Source organism: Manis javanica, chromosome 12 (assembly GCF_040802235.1).
Source record: "Manis javanica isolate MJ-LG chromosome 12, MJ_LKY, whole genome shotgun sequence".
NCBI lineage: Eukaryota > Metazoa > Chordata > Mammalia > Pholidota > Manidae > Manis > Manis javanica.
The window spans coordinates 22291755-22308682 of record NC_133167.1 but is presented as its reverse complement, the minus strand read 5'-3'; the positions used below and the strand labels follow the sequence as shown (position 1 = coordinate 22308682).

Here is a 16928-nt window from a genome sequence, read left to right as displayed (position 1 = left end):
ACCTAAAGGACTCCTTAAATGATAGAATTACCAGACATGTTTCTTCATGGGGTGAGCAGAAAGAGCTGTCGCCCTGAGGCAGAAGGATTTGGTGTGCCAAGCATCCCTTTCTTGCATCGTGAGGCAGGGAGAGAAGAGGGCAGGCCTTTGAGAGCATTGCTGGCTGGTTCTCAGGACAGGGCAGACATGACACTGTTCCAAACTGATGCACCAGTCAGTCCTCACCCTTCTAATATCTACTGTTACTACTTCTAATACCTCTATTTCCTCATTCACAAAGTAGGAACAAAAATCCCTGACTCAAAGTTTCTTCTCAAGGATTCTTAGAGGAAAAACAATCAGGAAAGTTCTAAAAGAATTTCAGACAAAAGTACTAATATCTCCATACTCAGTTCTCTCATTAACAGATTACCCTGCAGACTGTTTCAGGTAATTTTGAAAATTATATTAACTCTTTCAGGCCATTATAAAAATTAAGGTACAGTGAGGGCACTGCAGTTGATAGAAAGGTTAACAGTTTCTTGGAATCTGGAAACCTGAGAAGCAATGTCTGGAAGGACATTTTCACAGGTAGATCCTGACTCTATAAGTACTATAATCATTTCAGCCATTTTCAGAATGCAGAATGAATCACCTAAAAAAGCCGCTAAGAAAATCCCAGACATCTCAATCCAGTTATCCTGCAAGAGCTTTCTTTATAGGATCCTTTAAAAATGGTAGCCATATGTTTAGTTGTCTATTTTAAGATATGCAAAGTCTTAGTTTTAACAAAGTTGTATTATCACATTTATCTAGGAATAGAAAATTCCACATTCTGTCTGGAACCCTTTTTTCATGAAATATTTATTAGCATTTCTCTGGAGGCAAATATTCCTCCCATGAGTTTGGAAAATCACTTAATAACATGTTTTTTTGTATTGCATTTTATTGGCCTCATCTATCCTTCTTTCAAAGAAAGGGGAAAGTTGGCATCTTGAGCTTCTTATGCCTTCTTAGTTCCCAGCATGGTCCTGAAATACACTGATGGATCAGTATATGCTTATTGTTTAAACTGATTAAAATTTAAAAATGGGAGATAAGAAATAGAAATGTAATGGCCACATAAAAATAGTGGACTACAAAACAGTTACATGTTTAAGAGTGGCATTCACATATATTTAACTCACCAAAAATAAAACCAACAGAAATGCTTTGTACCATATTATGAGTAGACTCTAAATTTGGGGATGGGGACAAATGATAAACTCTTGGAAACACTCCACTGAAAGAAAGAAAAACCCTAGGAAGTTCAAGAAAGCAACTAAAGAAATTCCCAGGGTAAACATGCTTAATGTCTATTATTAAGAATTCTATAATTATGTTTTGAGAACAGCTTACTTTGTTCACTATATGGTTTAATTAAAATAATCATCCATGAATGAGCTTAAAATTGTTTCATTTAAAATGTACATTATTCTTTCATTTAGAAAATATTTTTAAAGTACTTACTATGTGTGCGGTATTGCATTAGTCTCTGTGGGGAATAAAAAAGTCAAAACTATAGTATAGTTTAAGTGCCAGCTAAGTGGTATAGATAAAGATTGTAGGCTAGGGTAGTCAGTGAAGGAAGATGTAATACAGAGGTAGGATTTAATGCAGAAGTCAGAATGTTTCAACAGTTTGGACTAGCAGAGGCATCAAGGAAGCCATGATTTCCAGGGACAGGGTTCAGCAAAAGCAGGCAACAAAGTATAGCTATGGAATACTGACTGGATCAGCCTGGTTCTTTAACAGGATGCCACTTAATAAATGCTTAAGACTGGATTAAAAAAGAAACTGAAGACTATTTTAATAAGCTTTGAACTTTACAATGGAGATCCAGTGAAGACTTCTGAATAGGAACTAGGATAATAAAAGTATTATATTAGAATTGGTCATCTGGCAGGGATACGAAGGAAGTCTTGTGAGTAAGAGGACACTGAACAAGGGGACCAGTAAAGAGGTTCTTGCAGTAGCCCTGCTCCGAGGCTTTTAAGGACTAGATGAGGTCAGTAAAAATCTTAGGGAATAGATTTTTAATAAGCCATGCAATCAAATTTCCTTTAAAAAAAATCTAAAAACTTGTTTAACTGTTCTAGTTCTGGACAAAAAGACAATATAACAGACAAAAGAATCTCCTGAAAATGAAAGTATGTGACAAAAGAAATATTATTGTTTTATTTTTATTTGGTTTTCATAGGTCCCTACAGAAAGGAACTCATATTCTCAAATTTTCTAAGCCTATAAGGAAGCATAGGGTATAATGACAAAGAAAGATTTTAGTAAAAAGAGAGTTTGCTTAAAGCAAAATAGTCACTGCCATCCTTGACCTCAATCACAGGTCCCTCTGCTAGTGATGAGGACCCACCCTGAAGCAGAGGATTGCACAACTTACTAATCAAGCTATAACCATGTGAAATATAGTCACAGAACCTGGAGAATCTGTTGCCATTTTTTTCAGTCTTAAGAAGCCATGAGATACCTTTAATGGACCATAAAAGACCGGCAATTGTGTCTTTGGAAAGCAGGTTAATCCTCACTTGTATCCTAAAGGCTTAAAACCTCATGTATATGGGACCAGACATAAGTAAGGGTTGGAAGAGTAGGTGAAACTGATTACATACAAGCCTAATCTTTTTGGGAAAAAAATGCTTATTGCACCATTCATTTTCTTCTCTTTAATGCCTTTAAACTATGTTCCCAGCAAAATATATATAAACATTCATAGCATCTTGATTCCTGTAACTTAAACTCCCTGGGTTCAGAAGCTGAGTCTTGCATATTCTTACTGGTGTTCAGTATGCTTCGGTAACTCCTACAATATCGGAAATAATGTGATTAACATTAATGATCCGGAGCTATTTCTCAAGGGACAGATTTAATGATGTTGCACAGGAAGTTTCATGGTGGCTGTGTTAACGTTTTTCAGGGGGTCCATTTTCATTTCAAATTCCTAACAGGAAGTGACTCTTCCTGCCAAAACAAGTTTCAAATCTCCCTTCTGTCACTATGGCCCTTGAGAATGCTGATCATATATGAGAAGGCTGTGGTGCTTAAGGCAAGTCAGTGACGACCAAAGAGAGTTAAGGTTAAATCAACAACATGGCAAAGTCACAAGGCCCATGGGCAGTGTCCTGCAGAGGCCAACTGGAGGTAAGCAAATGTGCCATACAGATACATCCATGATGTCTTAATACTAATTATACACTTGCTCAAATAATACAACTGTGATCTTATAGGGAGCCTGAAGAAGAAGGCCCAACAAAGACAGAGAATGGAAAAGATAAGGAAAACAAGGCCCTGGATGAAACTGAAGTATTCCCATGGATTTTTATATCTATTTTATATGAGTATAACACATGGTTAAGGGTCCTCACCAAGTAATTGGTGATAAGGAACTCACTGTTTATTTCTTATAGTCCATTTCATTTAAGTATGCATATTACTTAACAGAGAATGGAGAAATAACCATTCTCTGCTTATTGGTCATCTTCATAATGTCTCAGGTAAAAGAAAGTGCTATTGGTACTATTATATACAGATACTAGTGTGAACTGCTCTTATCTGACTTTTAAGGTCAAAATTCTATGTCCAGAATAGGCCATACCAGGCAAACAGATCTACCCTGTAACAGAACCACATCTTAAAAGAGTTGCTTAATTTCTTTAATCTTAATGTGCTGCGTTATAAATGCAATCAATGTTTACTTCTAAATATAAATTATAGATGATGATGACCCCACAGTATTCCCCTTGAAAAGAACTTCACAGTTTGATAATAGGCCCTGTGTTTCCAATTCATTGGTTTGCATTTCAATTTTGCAATTCTCTGTTAAAACAATACAACCTTGTATTTATTTATTTATTTATTTTAAGTGTCTACAACTTTTCAAATACTTCTGTGTATGTCAGAGAAAAATGATGTTGATGTCAGGAACAACTAACTAATATATATTGCCTCCTTTTGCTGTGTTTCCAATTTCCTCACTTAAAAAAATAAGAGGACTGGCCTATATTAGTAGTTTGAAATAGTACTTGGTTTCTGTGAAGCCAGAGCAAGAAAGTAGAGTAGGAAAAGGGGAGGGCACAGAGCTGGCCTCTAGTTGCAATGTTAGCAAGAGCGTCTCTCCTTTTCCCCTTTTACCTGCTTCAGATACCAGTGCTATACACACGGAGTCACTAGAACAAAGACATCTACTTACAAAAATAATTGAAAACCAATGGCTTTCTTTAAAAGAGAAGCAAAAAAGCCTAAACATCCTTTTTCTAACTGAATATTTAAGAAAAACTCAAGATGTTAATTATTTAGGTATCACTTCTAGCCTCTAGGATACAAGAGAGATGAGGAAATGAAGACACAGAGCAAGAACCCTAACCCTAAGACCACAATAGGAATGCTTGTACGACCCAAATCAGTTCTCCTAACTCTTATTCTGGTGCTTGTATTCTGCAGCATCACAGAACAGCAGCGCTGCTGATGCGCTACCCACAACACTGGTGTGCATCATTTCCATTAAATTCTTTGTGGCTGCTGCCCCCTGGGGTTGTGCAAAGCAATGGGCCTGCAGAGCAATCATTTACTCAAAATGCAAATAACTATGAAACAATTACTACGTATTCAAAAAAGCACTTTAGAATTAGGCCCAAAATACCCATATTATTTCACCTTCATATCATAAAAGTGAGACAGCTTTCTTCCCTCCTGAAAAATTAGTATAAATAGAAAACACCTAGTTTAAGTGTCAAATGTGAAAACAAGAAAATGGCTTTAAAGCTTTGATTAAAGATTTGGAAAATAGGTCAATTTATTTCATAAGTATGTCAGAATTATCAACAACATAGGAAAAGAGAAAAATTCATACACAATGAAATCTAAAAAGACCATAGAGGAACTCTGAAAAGTAATGTTTTGGGGAAATGGACTACAAATACCAATGCTTTAAAGTTAATGACCTCTTTACTTCATTTAGACAGGTGTTGTTCTGAAAGAGATGGTCAGCTGGAGAGTTGGCACTTTCTAATATACATGTACATGTTTTAAATATATCAATTAACTTGTTACTGAAATGTATCTCAATACCACAGAAGACTCTAAAGCCATTTTTCAGAAAACTGCTATATAGTAGTGAAATCGAGAGTACATTACAAGCATTTCTCCCTCAGGCACACAAGCCAAGTCACACAAACATGCAGTGAGTTGCTCAAGGTATTAAGAAGAAACTGGAAGAACTGTGCCTACAATGTAGAAACCTTGATTTAAAACACCTGCACCACACTTTACCACAAAAAATAGGGAGTTAAAGTCTCTTTCAAACTATGTAGAAAAGCTAGTTTCAGGAAACACTGACCTGGGATCTTTTTATTTAAAAAATGAAAAAAAAAAGGAAAATTAAGGATTGTCAGTATAAACACTAAACTCCAGTCAATAGCTATATTAGAAAGCATGGAAAGTAAGATTTTACTCCAACTGCTCAATATTGATAATAATCCAGAAAATGAGTATTAATTAAAAGATGCAATTTGGTTCCCTAAGGTCAAATGTAACAGAACATTTCTAAAATGATATAACCTGGAGAAAAGCTGATAATATGATTAAATTCTACCTTGTGTACATACTCAGTAGATCACTGTAAAAGATAACAGTGGAATATGTTTGCCAGTTTTATAGAACAGCCGTAGGCTTAAACATGTATAAGCTAATTTTAATGTAAATATTAACATCTTTATAAAGCAATATATCGCAAAAGGTGAAATCAAACAGCAAGTGCCAATGAGTTCAGGTAACAGAACATCTTTTTTGATCATTTTCTTCATTTATGTTCAGGCATTTGCAAATCACACATAGATAACCAACTGTACAACACTGTAAAATAAAGCAAAAACTTTTTTCTATTTTTAATACATGTTAAATTTTAATAACTGGCTTGAAATAATATAAAAATGACACCCATTGAAAGTGCTGTCATGTTTCAGGCACCCTAATTCAACTTATTGTCTAAAATGTGAATCTTGTACAGTCACTAATTTCAAGGCTTCAGAGAATATTTACAAAGAGCACAATTCCTTGCAGCCCTGGTATTTTTAAATGGTAGTAGTCTACCTTCTTTCCTTAGTCAGAAGGGGGAAAGGGAGAGAAAAAAGGAATAAGGGACTTCTCTGTAGAAAGACTTGGCCTTGCAGTCAGGGCTTTTGAGATGTGCTAGTGATCTTGGATCGATGCCTTTTTATTTTCTTTCAGGAATAAATCTGCGCAATGGAATGGCTTGCAATTGTCCGGCCAACCAGCCATATCAGATTTATCAGAAAGAAAGAATGAAAACTGGCTCAGAGGACTCCTGCAGTGGTTGAATGGCAGGTTGCTGGGAAAGGCACTCACAAAAAGAATACACTTAACTGGTGGAAGGGAAAATATATATTCACATGTGTAAACTCAATAAATAATAAGATGTAAAGAACCTATAGTAATGGAAAGGGTGAATGCATAAGACAGATGATAAATAGTACTTCTATTTAAGAACCAAAGGGATGAAAGCTCATGAATACTAAATATCTGAATCCACTTTAAGGAGGAGATATGATTTTTCCTCAAATGAATGCAAACTCTAAAAATCAGCCAATTCAGACTTACTGTATTCAGGTTAGAGTACAAAATACATAAATCTTCCATGGAGTGCATGCCCTGGTAAATATTCTAACGTAATTTCTTAATTAAGACACATTTCCAGTGACTAAATGAAAATATATATAAAGCAGTAAGTACCTTGATTTAAAAAGAAAAAAGTGACTTCTGTGCATGCATGATTAAAATAAATAAAAGCAGTTTAGTTTACAGGAAAATGAATCACAAGACTAGGAATCATGATAACCAGTCATTCAATTTTGTCGTAACAGTCCATATATGGTATTTTCAAGTGATTTGCAATTACAGTAATAGATATAAACATACCTAGAAGCATTCTGAAAAAAATACCTTCTAAAAAGGCCCATTTTACATATATATAAGAATTTCAAAATTTAAAAAAAAAAGGAAATAGCATACCTATGGGTATGCTTACAGTAAACTCATATAGGAAAGAGGACAGATTTTTCTAAAAATATATTTAACATCTTTTTCATCATTTAAGTTTTGTTAACCTTTTTCTTCTTCTATATTAAACTAATTTTGGATATAAATACATTTTAACTATTTGGGGAAATGTATATTATTTTGTAGAATGCAAAGCAGGACCAAGTTACTTGCAAATACGAAAAGGAAACTGAACTTGTTCATCACATACCTATTAAGGTATGTAAGAGCATCATTTCTATACTACTATATGTTGTATTCCAATACAAAGGTGAAATTATTTTTCAACAACACCAGGAAGACAGAAATGTTGTAATTCCTCCTTTTGGTGGTAAAAGCTTTATAATAGTCACATAAAGAGCCTTTGGCTATAATAGTTCTAGATAAAATCAATCACTGGAAATGAGACAAATTCCTTCAGAATTAGTAAAAATCCTATTCTCTAAACTGATTTTTCTTTTCCAAGCAAAAGGAGGGGGAAAATAACATGTCCTTTTCTGTTACAATTATTTTAATAACTATCTTAAATCTATACAAAAGAATCTCCCTCCCCCATATTTTTATTCCGTTCACATAGAGCAGTAAATAAGGTGCATTCCTTCTGCTTAAGAAATTAGCATTTCAAAAATATGCCACTTTCCCCTGAACTCCAAGCGTGTCTAATAATGCGAGAAGCAGATTGTCTTCCCTCGTTTCCTTAATTTGTTTCATCTAAAAGCAATTCACTCAACATCTTGTCGCCCTCTGGCAGCTTAGTTTACTTATCCGCGCTTAATTTCTCATTTGGACCAAAACAAACTCCTCCAAACTGCTACTGACGGCTAACTGCGCGAGCGGAGACACGCAGTATGTATTTACTTGGGAACATAACACCATACATATACAGACCCAAATACACAGAGCGTCACTCACACCCCAGACAGTAACTTGGTTTTATAAAAGCAGTGCAGGAAAACCAACTGAACTTTCCCTGCCAGGTGCGACAGGGTGGGGGTGGGGTAGGATGAAAAAAAAGTCTGGAGCATTTACAGTTTCAAGTGGATCACCTTAGTAGGCGTGTTGCAGTTACACCAAGGATGCACCCGAGAGCTTTTCTTTGTGCGGCCCTTTCATCTAAATCACTTTGTGTTCTGAACAAGTGAGGCTCGCCTTTGTGCCCCCAGAATTTCAAGTACAGAGTCACACACGAAACAATGGCACGCTAATCCTCGCGCTCTAAATGGGCTCACTTGTGGGTCCGACAGTTCGCGGGGGGAAGCGAGAAGAGCCGAGCGAGGGCGCGAGCGGGTGTCGCCTGAGACGAGCAAGAGGACAGCTGCAGAACTAATTTGGATTACATTCCTTGCAGAAATTCTGAAAAGGGCTTTTCGGCATAGCACAACCACGAGCCGCACAGTTAATACCAAATTGCTGCGAACTCGGAGCCGGGTCCCCCAGCGGCTGAGGCTGAACCAGACAGCCCTCAGTAGGTCGCCTCGTAGACATTCCTCTCGCCTAAGCGTGCATGTCAGTCGCAACTGCTTTTGAATGGGTCAATGTGCATAATCAGCCCATTGAGGGAAAATATGAAGGGACTCGGAGTGGAGAGGGAGATAAAAAGGGATGTATCTAAGAGGCCGCCTGGAATCTCAAGTCTGGGTTGGTGTAATTCCGGAGGTGGCTAGAGCGCGGGACCTGGTATGCATGAAGAATTTCAGAGTGATTGGGAGAGTGCAAACGGCTAGTACAAACGGCGCACACTGTGCCATTCGAAGGTCATTCTGAAAGGCTGGACGATTGTAACTTGTTCTTTACTAGTCAGGGAGGAGGCGCGGGGCGGGGGGGGAACGGGAAACTACCTCGCGCTGTTTTCTCGGTGAGGTCAGCAGGACACCCTCCCCCGGCCTAAGGCTCTCCTATCTCCACTCCCGGGGGCTTTATCTCCTCTGAGCTGCCTCCCACCCTCCCACGAGCAGCCTCCGATGGTTCTGGCAATTACTCCCCCTCTCCAAAGGCCCCCTTGGCTGCGTCAGTCACCGGCTCTCCTCGGTCCCTTCCTGTCCCACTTTCATCCCCAGGGAACTCAAGTGTCAGAAACTTTGAGCTCCCTCGCCCTGCAGGGGCTGTCATTAAGCCCTGCCAGGCGCGGAGCGCAGCCCCAGCGTGCTGCCCCGGGGGTTAATCAGCTTTGTGCCTGTCCAGGTACCTGGGGCTCCAGCTCTCCGACCACCAGTGGCCACGCGGCCGCGGCCGCCTCAGGTTAAATCAATTCTCGCAGCGGGTCGGCTCGGGTCGGCTCGCCAACCGCGCTCCGGGCAGTAAACAGGGAAGTTGGAGGGACTCCGGCCAATTGCAAGTTGAACTACAGGAAGAACTCTTCCTGGAGCCAAACGCAGCAACAGACGGGAAGGCCATGCTCCCGGCTCCAGTGTGTCAAGCTTTTTTTTTTTTTTTTTTTTTTTAAAGAGGTCAAGCAGGCAAGCAGGCTCCGCTCCAGTCAGCGGGGCGAGGGCTCGGGGACGCGGGCCGAGGAAGCCTGGAGTCCCGGAGGCGCGCCCTCCCGCCGCGCTCCAGCTGCCCAGGCTGGGCTGCGGTCGGGTCTGACCCCGCGAGCTCGCGCGGCTGGGGGCGCGGCGGCCGCCGGCGGCACGCACAGGTGCAGAGCCCCGCTCTCGGAGCGCCGCGCCGCACAGTCCTCCCGCCCACAGGAGGCCCAGCCGGCACTGCCCCGGGACCCCAGCGCCCCCGGCGCCGCGCGCTTCCCCGAGGCTCTTTCCTTTGGGGTCCCAGCCGCGGGGAGGACCATCTATGTCCTCGGCTCAGGTTTTGGGTTTCCCACGTCCCGCACAACAGGCGCAACCAGGGATCCCGCTTAGGCTCACAGACAACGCGCGAGAAAGAAAAGGGGGTTACGGAGAGATACAAGGGACAGGGTGCGGGGTGATTTTTCACTATAAATAAAACACAGGTACACACAGAGGGTAAGTTTGGCGATAGGAAGAGGGGCGAATGAAAGCCCAAGGAAGAGACGCCGGCGAAGCGATGTCCCCACGCTCGGGACCGAGCGCGTCTCCGTTTGGGCAGAGGGGACGAGGGAGCCACCCGCTGAGGCCAAGCCCGCGGCAGCAGGTTCAACAACGGAAGCGCTGGAAGGAAGCGCGCGACCCACCTGATTGAGAAGCGCTGGGCTGGACGGTCTCCGCCGCCACGAGAAGGCTCACCCAGACCCACAGTCCTGTCGCCAGCTTCATTTTTTGGCAGTCTCAGATTCCGTGCTGACAATCACATGTCCAAATGGCATATCCCCTTTCGGGCACGCGGAGGAGATCCCTCAGCCCGGCGGGCGTCGGGGCGCGAGGGGGACCGGCGCGCGGCGCGCGCGGTGCAGGGGCTCCGAGCGCCGGCGACCCTGTCCGCGCCCGCTGGTCCCGGGCCGGGGACCCGAGGAGCGGAGAGGGTGCGCGCTTGTGGGCGCGTGTGGGAGTGCGCTCGAGTGTTTGCGCCCGGGCCCCGGGCCGGACTGTGCAGCTATTTCCCCGTGGGAGCCTTTGCTTTCTCGCTCCCTCTTCACTTTCTCTCTCTCACTGGTTGATCAACAATGAAAAAAAGGAAGGGAGAAAAAGGTTTCCAAAAAAAGTTGATTGCAGAGAGGCGGTATGTTTCCGGCCTCTCCCCCCGGACGGGCTATGTTCGGCTCCCTTTTCAGTTTCCTTGCACCTCCAGTCCAAATTGGGAGGGAAGAAGAGGGGGGAAAGCTGCTTGCTTCTCCCCCGATCCTGTCCTTCTTTTTCCTGTCAGCTTTCCTCACACTTGTCCGGCGGCTGCGGTAATTAAAGCTCCGAGCGTCATTTCCAACGCTCCGCGGTCTCCAGCTGCAGCCCCACAGAGAAATTAATAAGACTCCCGGAGCAAAAAAAGGTGTTGGGAAGGGGGGGCGGATAAAACAACCCTCCACGCAACCAGGCGGGCTCCCTCTCAGCAGCGCAAACCCCGCCCCCGCTCTGACCCAACTAGCCACGCCTTTACTCCCGCCCCCCCCAAAAGGGAAATCTTATTGGCTCAGCCACTCCCCAAAATCCTAGGCCTCAGGAGTTGGGAAACACCTGTCTGGGTGCGGGCTCATGCTGCTCAGGGCGGAGAAAGCTGGATGTAAATGCCTCTCCCGAGGCCACAGACCGAAACAGAGGCCCTACAACTTCTGGCCCTTCGAGTGCACAAACCACCTGCGGGATGCTTGCAGATTTTTTTTTTTTATAATTTAAAAAAAAAAGTCATCTTTTTCTCCATTGCCCTATGGTGCAGAAGTAGAAAAGAAAATGTTGCTTTGGGCATAAAGCCTCCACTGTTCTTACCCTTCATGCTCCACACTCATAAAGTAGTTTAAAAGGTGGTTCAGTAATTGGTAGTCTTCAAATTAGACTGGTCTAGGGATATGCCTGTTTTCCCCAACTATGTTGTCTCTCCCACCATTCCCACCTTCCCAAATTAACCGACACTGAGTCAAACTCTAGTTCTATATTTGTAGAGTTGCATCCTTTGTTTTTCTTTTAATTTTTTATTTTTAATTAAGGTATTATTGATATACACTCTTATGAAGAATTCACATGAAAAAAAATGTGGTTGCTACATTTACCCATAGCATCCTTTGGTTTTTAAACTGTACGGGTCTTTTCACTTTTCCTTTGGACTCCAGGTGAACTTGGTTTGGGATTCATTCTCATTAAACAGATTCTAGTCCAAAGCTATAGATTCGGTCCGAAAGGACTAGAAATTGTCCCAGGCCTGAGCTGTCCAGTCTAAAAGAAATTAAGAAGGCCATGGTCAGGCCATAATCAACTTCAAATAATTTGTCTTATTCCACAGTTGACCCAGCTTCCATGTTTTCCCTCTGCAAATTCACACCAACCAATCCCCAGGTTATTGCCAGCTATGGGAGTCTCTGAGCTTTCCTTAATTTAAACTGTCCTGGGACTGGGTCATACCAGTGTGCATATCCCTTGCCTTTTACAGCTCTGAAACTGTACCTTTGGCAGAAGCCAGAACCTCCAGCAGGTAGTAGGTTATTGGTTTGCTGTTTGCACAGGCATTTTCTGGGTGAATTATTTTCCTTTTTCAGTTTCTCTAGAAGCAGCAAATGCATAAATAAAATGTATCAGGGGAACTGAAAAATCAGGCCACCTCACTCATCACTTGAGACCTTCCCATTCTTCCCTTACATCTTTTATCTGTAGCCTAGTCCCATAAGAATTTAAGCTGAGAACGGAGAAACAGTAGCCTCATCCCAGAAGTCTGAAATCTTCCCTTTAGTTGACCCATAGCAAGTAACAGGCTCTGAGAAGAGGCCAAACAAGCTGAGCATGCTGTTTTACCCAGAAGCAGCCTCGGGCCAGGAGAAACTAAGCCTAGAGCAGATGATGGTGACTGGACCAGAGTGGTACTGATTGCAACAGAACCATGCACACTGCTCTTTGGGCTTATCTTTACTTTCTATTTTTATCACCCTCTCCCCTCTGTTTTCTTCCATTCAATCTCTTCTCAGTCCCCTTTCCTTAAATATCCTTCTGTTTCTTATAATGACTCTCAGATACTTCTCTTCCATGGAAGTTACTGCTTTTTAAAATTTCCATTCTGTCCCCAGAATAACAAGTGATTAAAAAAAAACTTACTGCTTTGGGAAAAGTTTGTTACTCTGTTTAAAAAAAAAGGAGAAGAAGAAACCTTGCTTTTGATAACAATGTGGCAAGAAGTGAAGAAATTTGGGGGGTATTTTAGCTTAAATTGAGGGAAAAATTAAGTGCTGTGGATTTTTTTTTTCTATTTGTGTCCATTGTGACAGTTTTTACTCTTCCGTCAATGTTATAGTTCTTCTGTGGCAGGAACTCTCTTATGCATTTTGGTCTCACCCATGCATCTAAAATAATTGTTAGCATCATGAGGGATTTCAATTAATATTCATTGGCTTAAAAAATCTGCAAAACTTAGTCAATATTTTTCGAATGCCAGATAGCCCATACAAGGTATTCACCAATTAAATCACCTGACACACCCACAGTTTGCTTTAATTCTCAGTTCGTTCTGCCTTGACCCCATTTTCCTGGTTCTAACTGACTGAAATAATGATTGATTCCTGGCCAAAGTTAGGTATCTGAAAAGCAGCCTATAAAATGAACTGGCATTCTCCCCAACGAAAGCACCCTGTATTTGATGGTGAATGGTCTACCCAATCAGAATCTTGTTCAAGTAATTTGAATACAAGACCCTGAAGACTTAGGAAGGTGGTAGCTTGTGTGGACAAACTGGAAGAATGAGAAAGTAGAAGCTATGAACTAGAGTCAAGAATTAATTATTTCTGTGCCTTCTCTCATTTGCTTCCCATCTTAACTAAATCATCATAAGAAAGGAGCTAGATCTCTGGATTTCTTCACTTTCCCATGTATCTTCATAATAAATAAATCTCTGTCAGCTGAGTTAACTAAATTATGTTGCTGTTACTGCAACCTGGGAAAAAACAAACCTGAGTAATCCAACATATTCCTTAGCAAACCACAGATGAATATCTGGAATTATCTGCTCAGTACCCTTCTTCTCAGAACTGCCCTTCCCTCAGTTCTGCACGTTCAACTTAGATCTGCCTCCATGGTACAACCACCACACCCTCTTGTTCTAAGTTGGACCAAACAAAATGCCTTGACAACTGTTGATTAGTTGAGAGATGATTACTCCCACTGAGTCTCTTACCTGGGATTTTTATGCATAGGAAAGAAAGAGCTCTTATTCAGTCATTCACTATTAGCTTTTGAGATATAAAAGTGCAGAGCTGGCCTGTCTGTTTCCTTCTGGGTAGGGATGACCAGGCTGCAGTAAGAAAGAATGAAGCTGCCATCTGAGAGAAGCAAATGACCTAATAAGCCTGGAAAATATTTAAGCTCTTCCCACAGCTTTGTTATTCAAACCCCCTTTTTCCTTAAGCTAGCTCGTTTCATTTTTGTTACCTGAAACAGAAAAGTATGAAATGGTAAAAGAATTTCTCCAACTTGAGTGAGATCATAGTGGTCACCATGCCTCTTGAGGAAGAGGATCTCTTGCTATGGCCCATATTCTTCAGCTTCCTTTCCCAGTTTCTCATAATTTCTCTTGGCTGAAGCCATAACCCCAACATAAAGACTCCTTTGGCCTTTGCTGTTTCCCTGTATCCCCTTTCCCACTTCCTTTTTCCCATTAGTAACAGATTTCAAGGAGAGTCTTGACATCATGAGTGACAGAATACTGCTAGAAAGAGAAAGGAACATGTTGATCTCAGAGTTTGTTGTTGAAATAGATTCCTAACTTTGTCCTGGAGTCCTGTAGCTCACTCCAATCCTCAGCCTGATTCTAAGACTTCCCTAAGGTAAAATTAGAGTCTACTGCTTTAGACATTTTACAGTCAGCGATAAATATAAATATAAATTTGTAACAAATATCAGCTAAAAAAAGAAAACAAATCCCTCTTAAATCAATGATCTCCTCCAGAACATTTTAAAATAGAGGATTCTAATTTCCCTCTCTTCCCACCATCATGTTCCTCTTCATTCCTCTAAGTTATCTGGACATCATGAGCAACTCATTTCACATGCCTGAGCCCACTGCCTCATCTGTAGAGGGATTGGTATGTCATCTGTCCTAAATCTAAGACTTCATGAGTCTATGATTTACTGATCATCTACTATGCACAAGTCGCATCTTTCACAAACCAGTTGTTCCCTATATTCGTTCCTCTTTTCCCTCAGTTACCCACCCACACCTCTTCATCTGGAGCATCAGTACAACCACATCTTAAAATGCCTTAGGAAAATATACAAGTCAGCTCAGTAGTATATTACTGTGAAGTGCTCAAGACTTTGGATCTTGACTATTCTACCATCCAAGAAGAAATTTTGGTAAATACCAATCAGATTCAGTATTTCAATGATTAAGCAGATGACAGATGCAGGGTTGGTGGGATTTTTTTATTAACTGCCACTTGAAATAATATTTTGCTCTTAATCCTATAAGAGTTCTGAAATGTCTGATATTTTGGTGATGTTCAATGTTTCAAAGCTTAAAAAAGAAAACTATATAGCTCAAGTATTTTTAAAATGCGGAATGTAGATCAACTAAAGAAAAACTTTTGTTACCTTAGTTAATTTAATATCCAAAGAGGACCTCCGCTGAAGTATCTTATTTAGTTTTCTTCGTAGGTGAATGATTAAGCCTCAATTTTTTAAGTGCTAAGGTAAATTACTGAACATAAGCAAATCAAATCTCTGTTGCTTTTATGTCCATTAATCAGTGTCTGTCCAAGTTCTTACTGACATTTTTGTTTTGTGGTTGAAACTGGAAAACAATTTCAAACCTGTGGACAGAGTAGCCTTTTCCAACAAAGTTATGTAAAAATGATTTTCCTAGTAAAACCTTTTCCTGTTGTGGGTCTGCTTTATGGAAGCCGATATATTTTCTTAAAGAAGTTCTTGGACCCACATTCGGAAGCTTAAAGATAAAGAAAACCTTCAGTAAGAGTTGCCAACTGAAAATTAAAAAGAAAAGAGACACTTTGTTTTGCATGTTTATGTATTTATAAATAAATTAACTAGTGAGGTTACTTACTGAGGCCACGATTGTACCCCGCCTGAAATCTGAACCAAGATAAAATTTGTTAGTTTCTCTTTCAGGTAGCCTCTTCATGGTGCACCTCCTGCCTTCTGTATTCTTAACTTGGCAAAGAGCTCCATCATATTATGGTGAATACATAGATTTCTCAAAAGAATCCAAAGCTTTGCTCACAAAAATGGATGTTATTCCCACTAAAGTCACAAAGTGTTCTTAGAATGTTTATTGAATTCCTGCCAAATAGTCAACTAATCATTTAAAAACTGTGTATTTTCTTCTCAGGTTTGTATGGAGATGGATAAATCTCCAAAGCTTCAGCAAAAAGGTTCTAATAGTTCAGAAAGGGTCCTAAACTTGTTGAGCATTCTTGTTTCAACACTTCAGTAGTCTGGAGCCTCCTTGCCTGATCAGTTATCTCTCAGTGTAACTTTGTTCTCTTTTCTTTATTGTAGTCCTCCAATTCTCTTGGTACCTATTCTTAGAAAACTTCTCCTTACCTCTGAAAAAGCTGTCATGAGACCCAAAACATCTGGCAGTTTCTCTTCTCGGTCCTGGCCCAAAACCTTCTACTTTCCCAGGTTACACCTTTCAGAGAATATTCCACGTTTCAGAACATTGAATGCCACAATTCATCAGTAAAGGGGGCCCAGCGGAGAAGCTGTAAGAATTATTGAATCTCTTAAAATAGTGGCAAAAAAAAAAAAAAACTAAAGAAATGTCAAAAGGTAAACTTTTCATCATGTTTGGTGACAGGGGAGAAAGAGCTAAAAGAAGTATATGTGGTGGTATTTATGTATTTTCTATAGAAGAACAGTTATTAATTTATATTGATTGATCTATAAATGTTTTCCCTTTTGATTTGCCATAAAGGCCCATAAAGATTCTAGAAAAGCAAACACCAGTTAATATATCTTTCCTTTTGAGGCCTTAGATTACCATTTAAGAAATACAACCATGATTATAGCTTGATTCACATATACCTTTGAATATTTAAACTGCTAATACAACAAACATATTAGAAATTTGCTACTATATCAAGCAATACGGCTTAAAAAAGATGCAAATATCCCAACAGCTGATAATACTGAACTTTGTGCAAAAATAGCAGCATCCAATTTAATTTTATTAAGATAGGGAGGGGAAGGTCGGGTTGAACAATATTTTCAATCTGAGGTAAGAACATCCACATTTACAAAAATAATTTTAGTAACGATAAAACCTAAAGTTATAAAAGTTAGAGA

At 40.5% G+C, this 16928-nt stretch overlaps 1 protein-coding gene across 5 annotated transcripts in view; it reads right to left on the bottom strand.

Moving 5' to 3' along the window:
* ERBB4 (erb-b2 receptor tyrosine kinase 4) overlaps nucleotides 1-11022 on the bottom strand; it is a 1111691-nt gene extending 1100669 nt beyond the window's left edge. For all 5 annotated transcript variants that reach the window (XM_073218152.1, XM_073218154.1, XM_073218156.1 and 2 more), the window contains exon 1: nucleotides 10232-11022. In XM_073218152.1, coding sequence (XP_073074253.1) covers nucleotides 10232-10313 — 82 coding nt within the window. In that variant the 5' untranslated portion in view covers nucleotides 10314-11022. The remainder of the gene's footprint in view (nucleotides 1-10231) is intronic.
* Between the last annotated feature and the right edge of the window lie 5906 nt (nucleotides 11023-16928).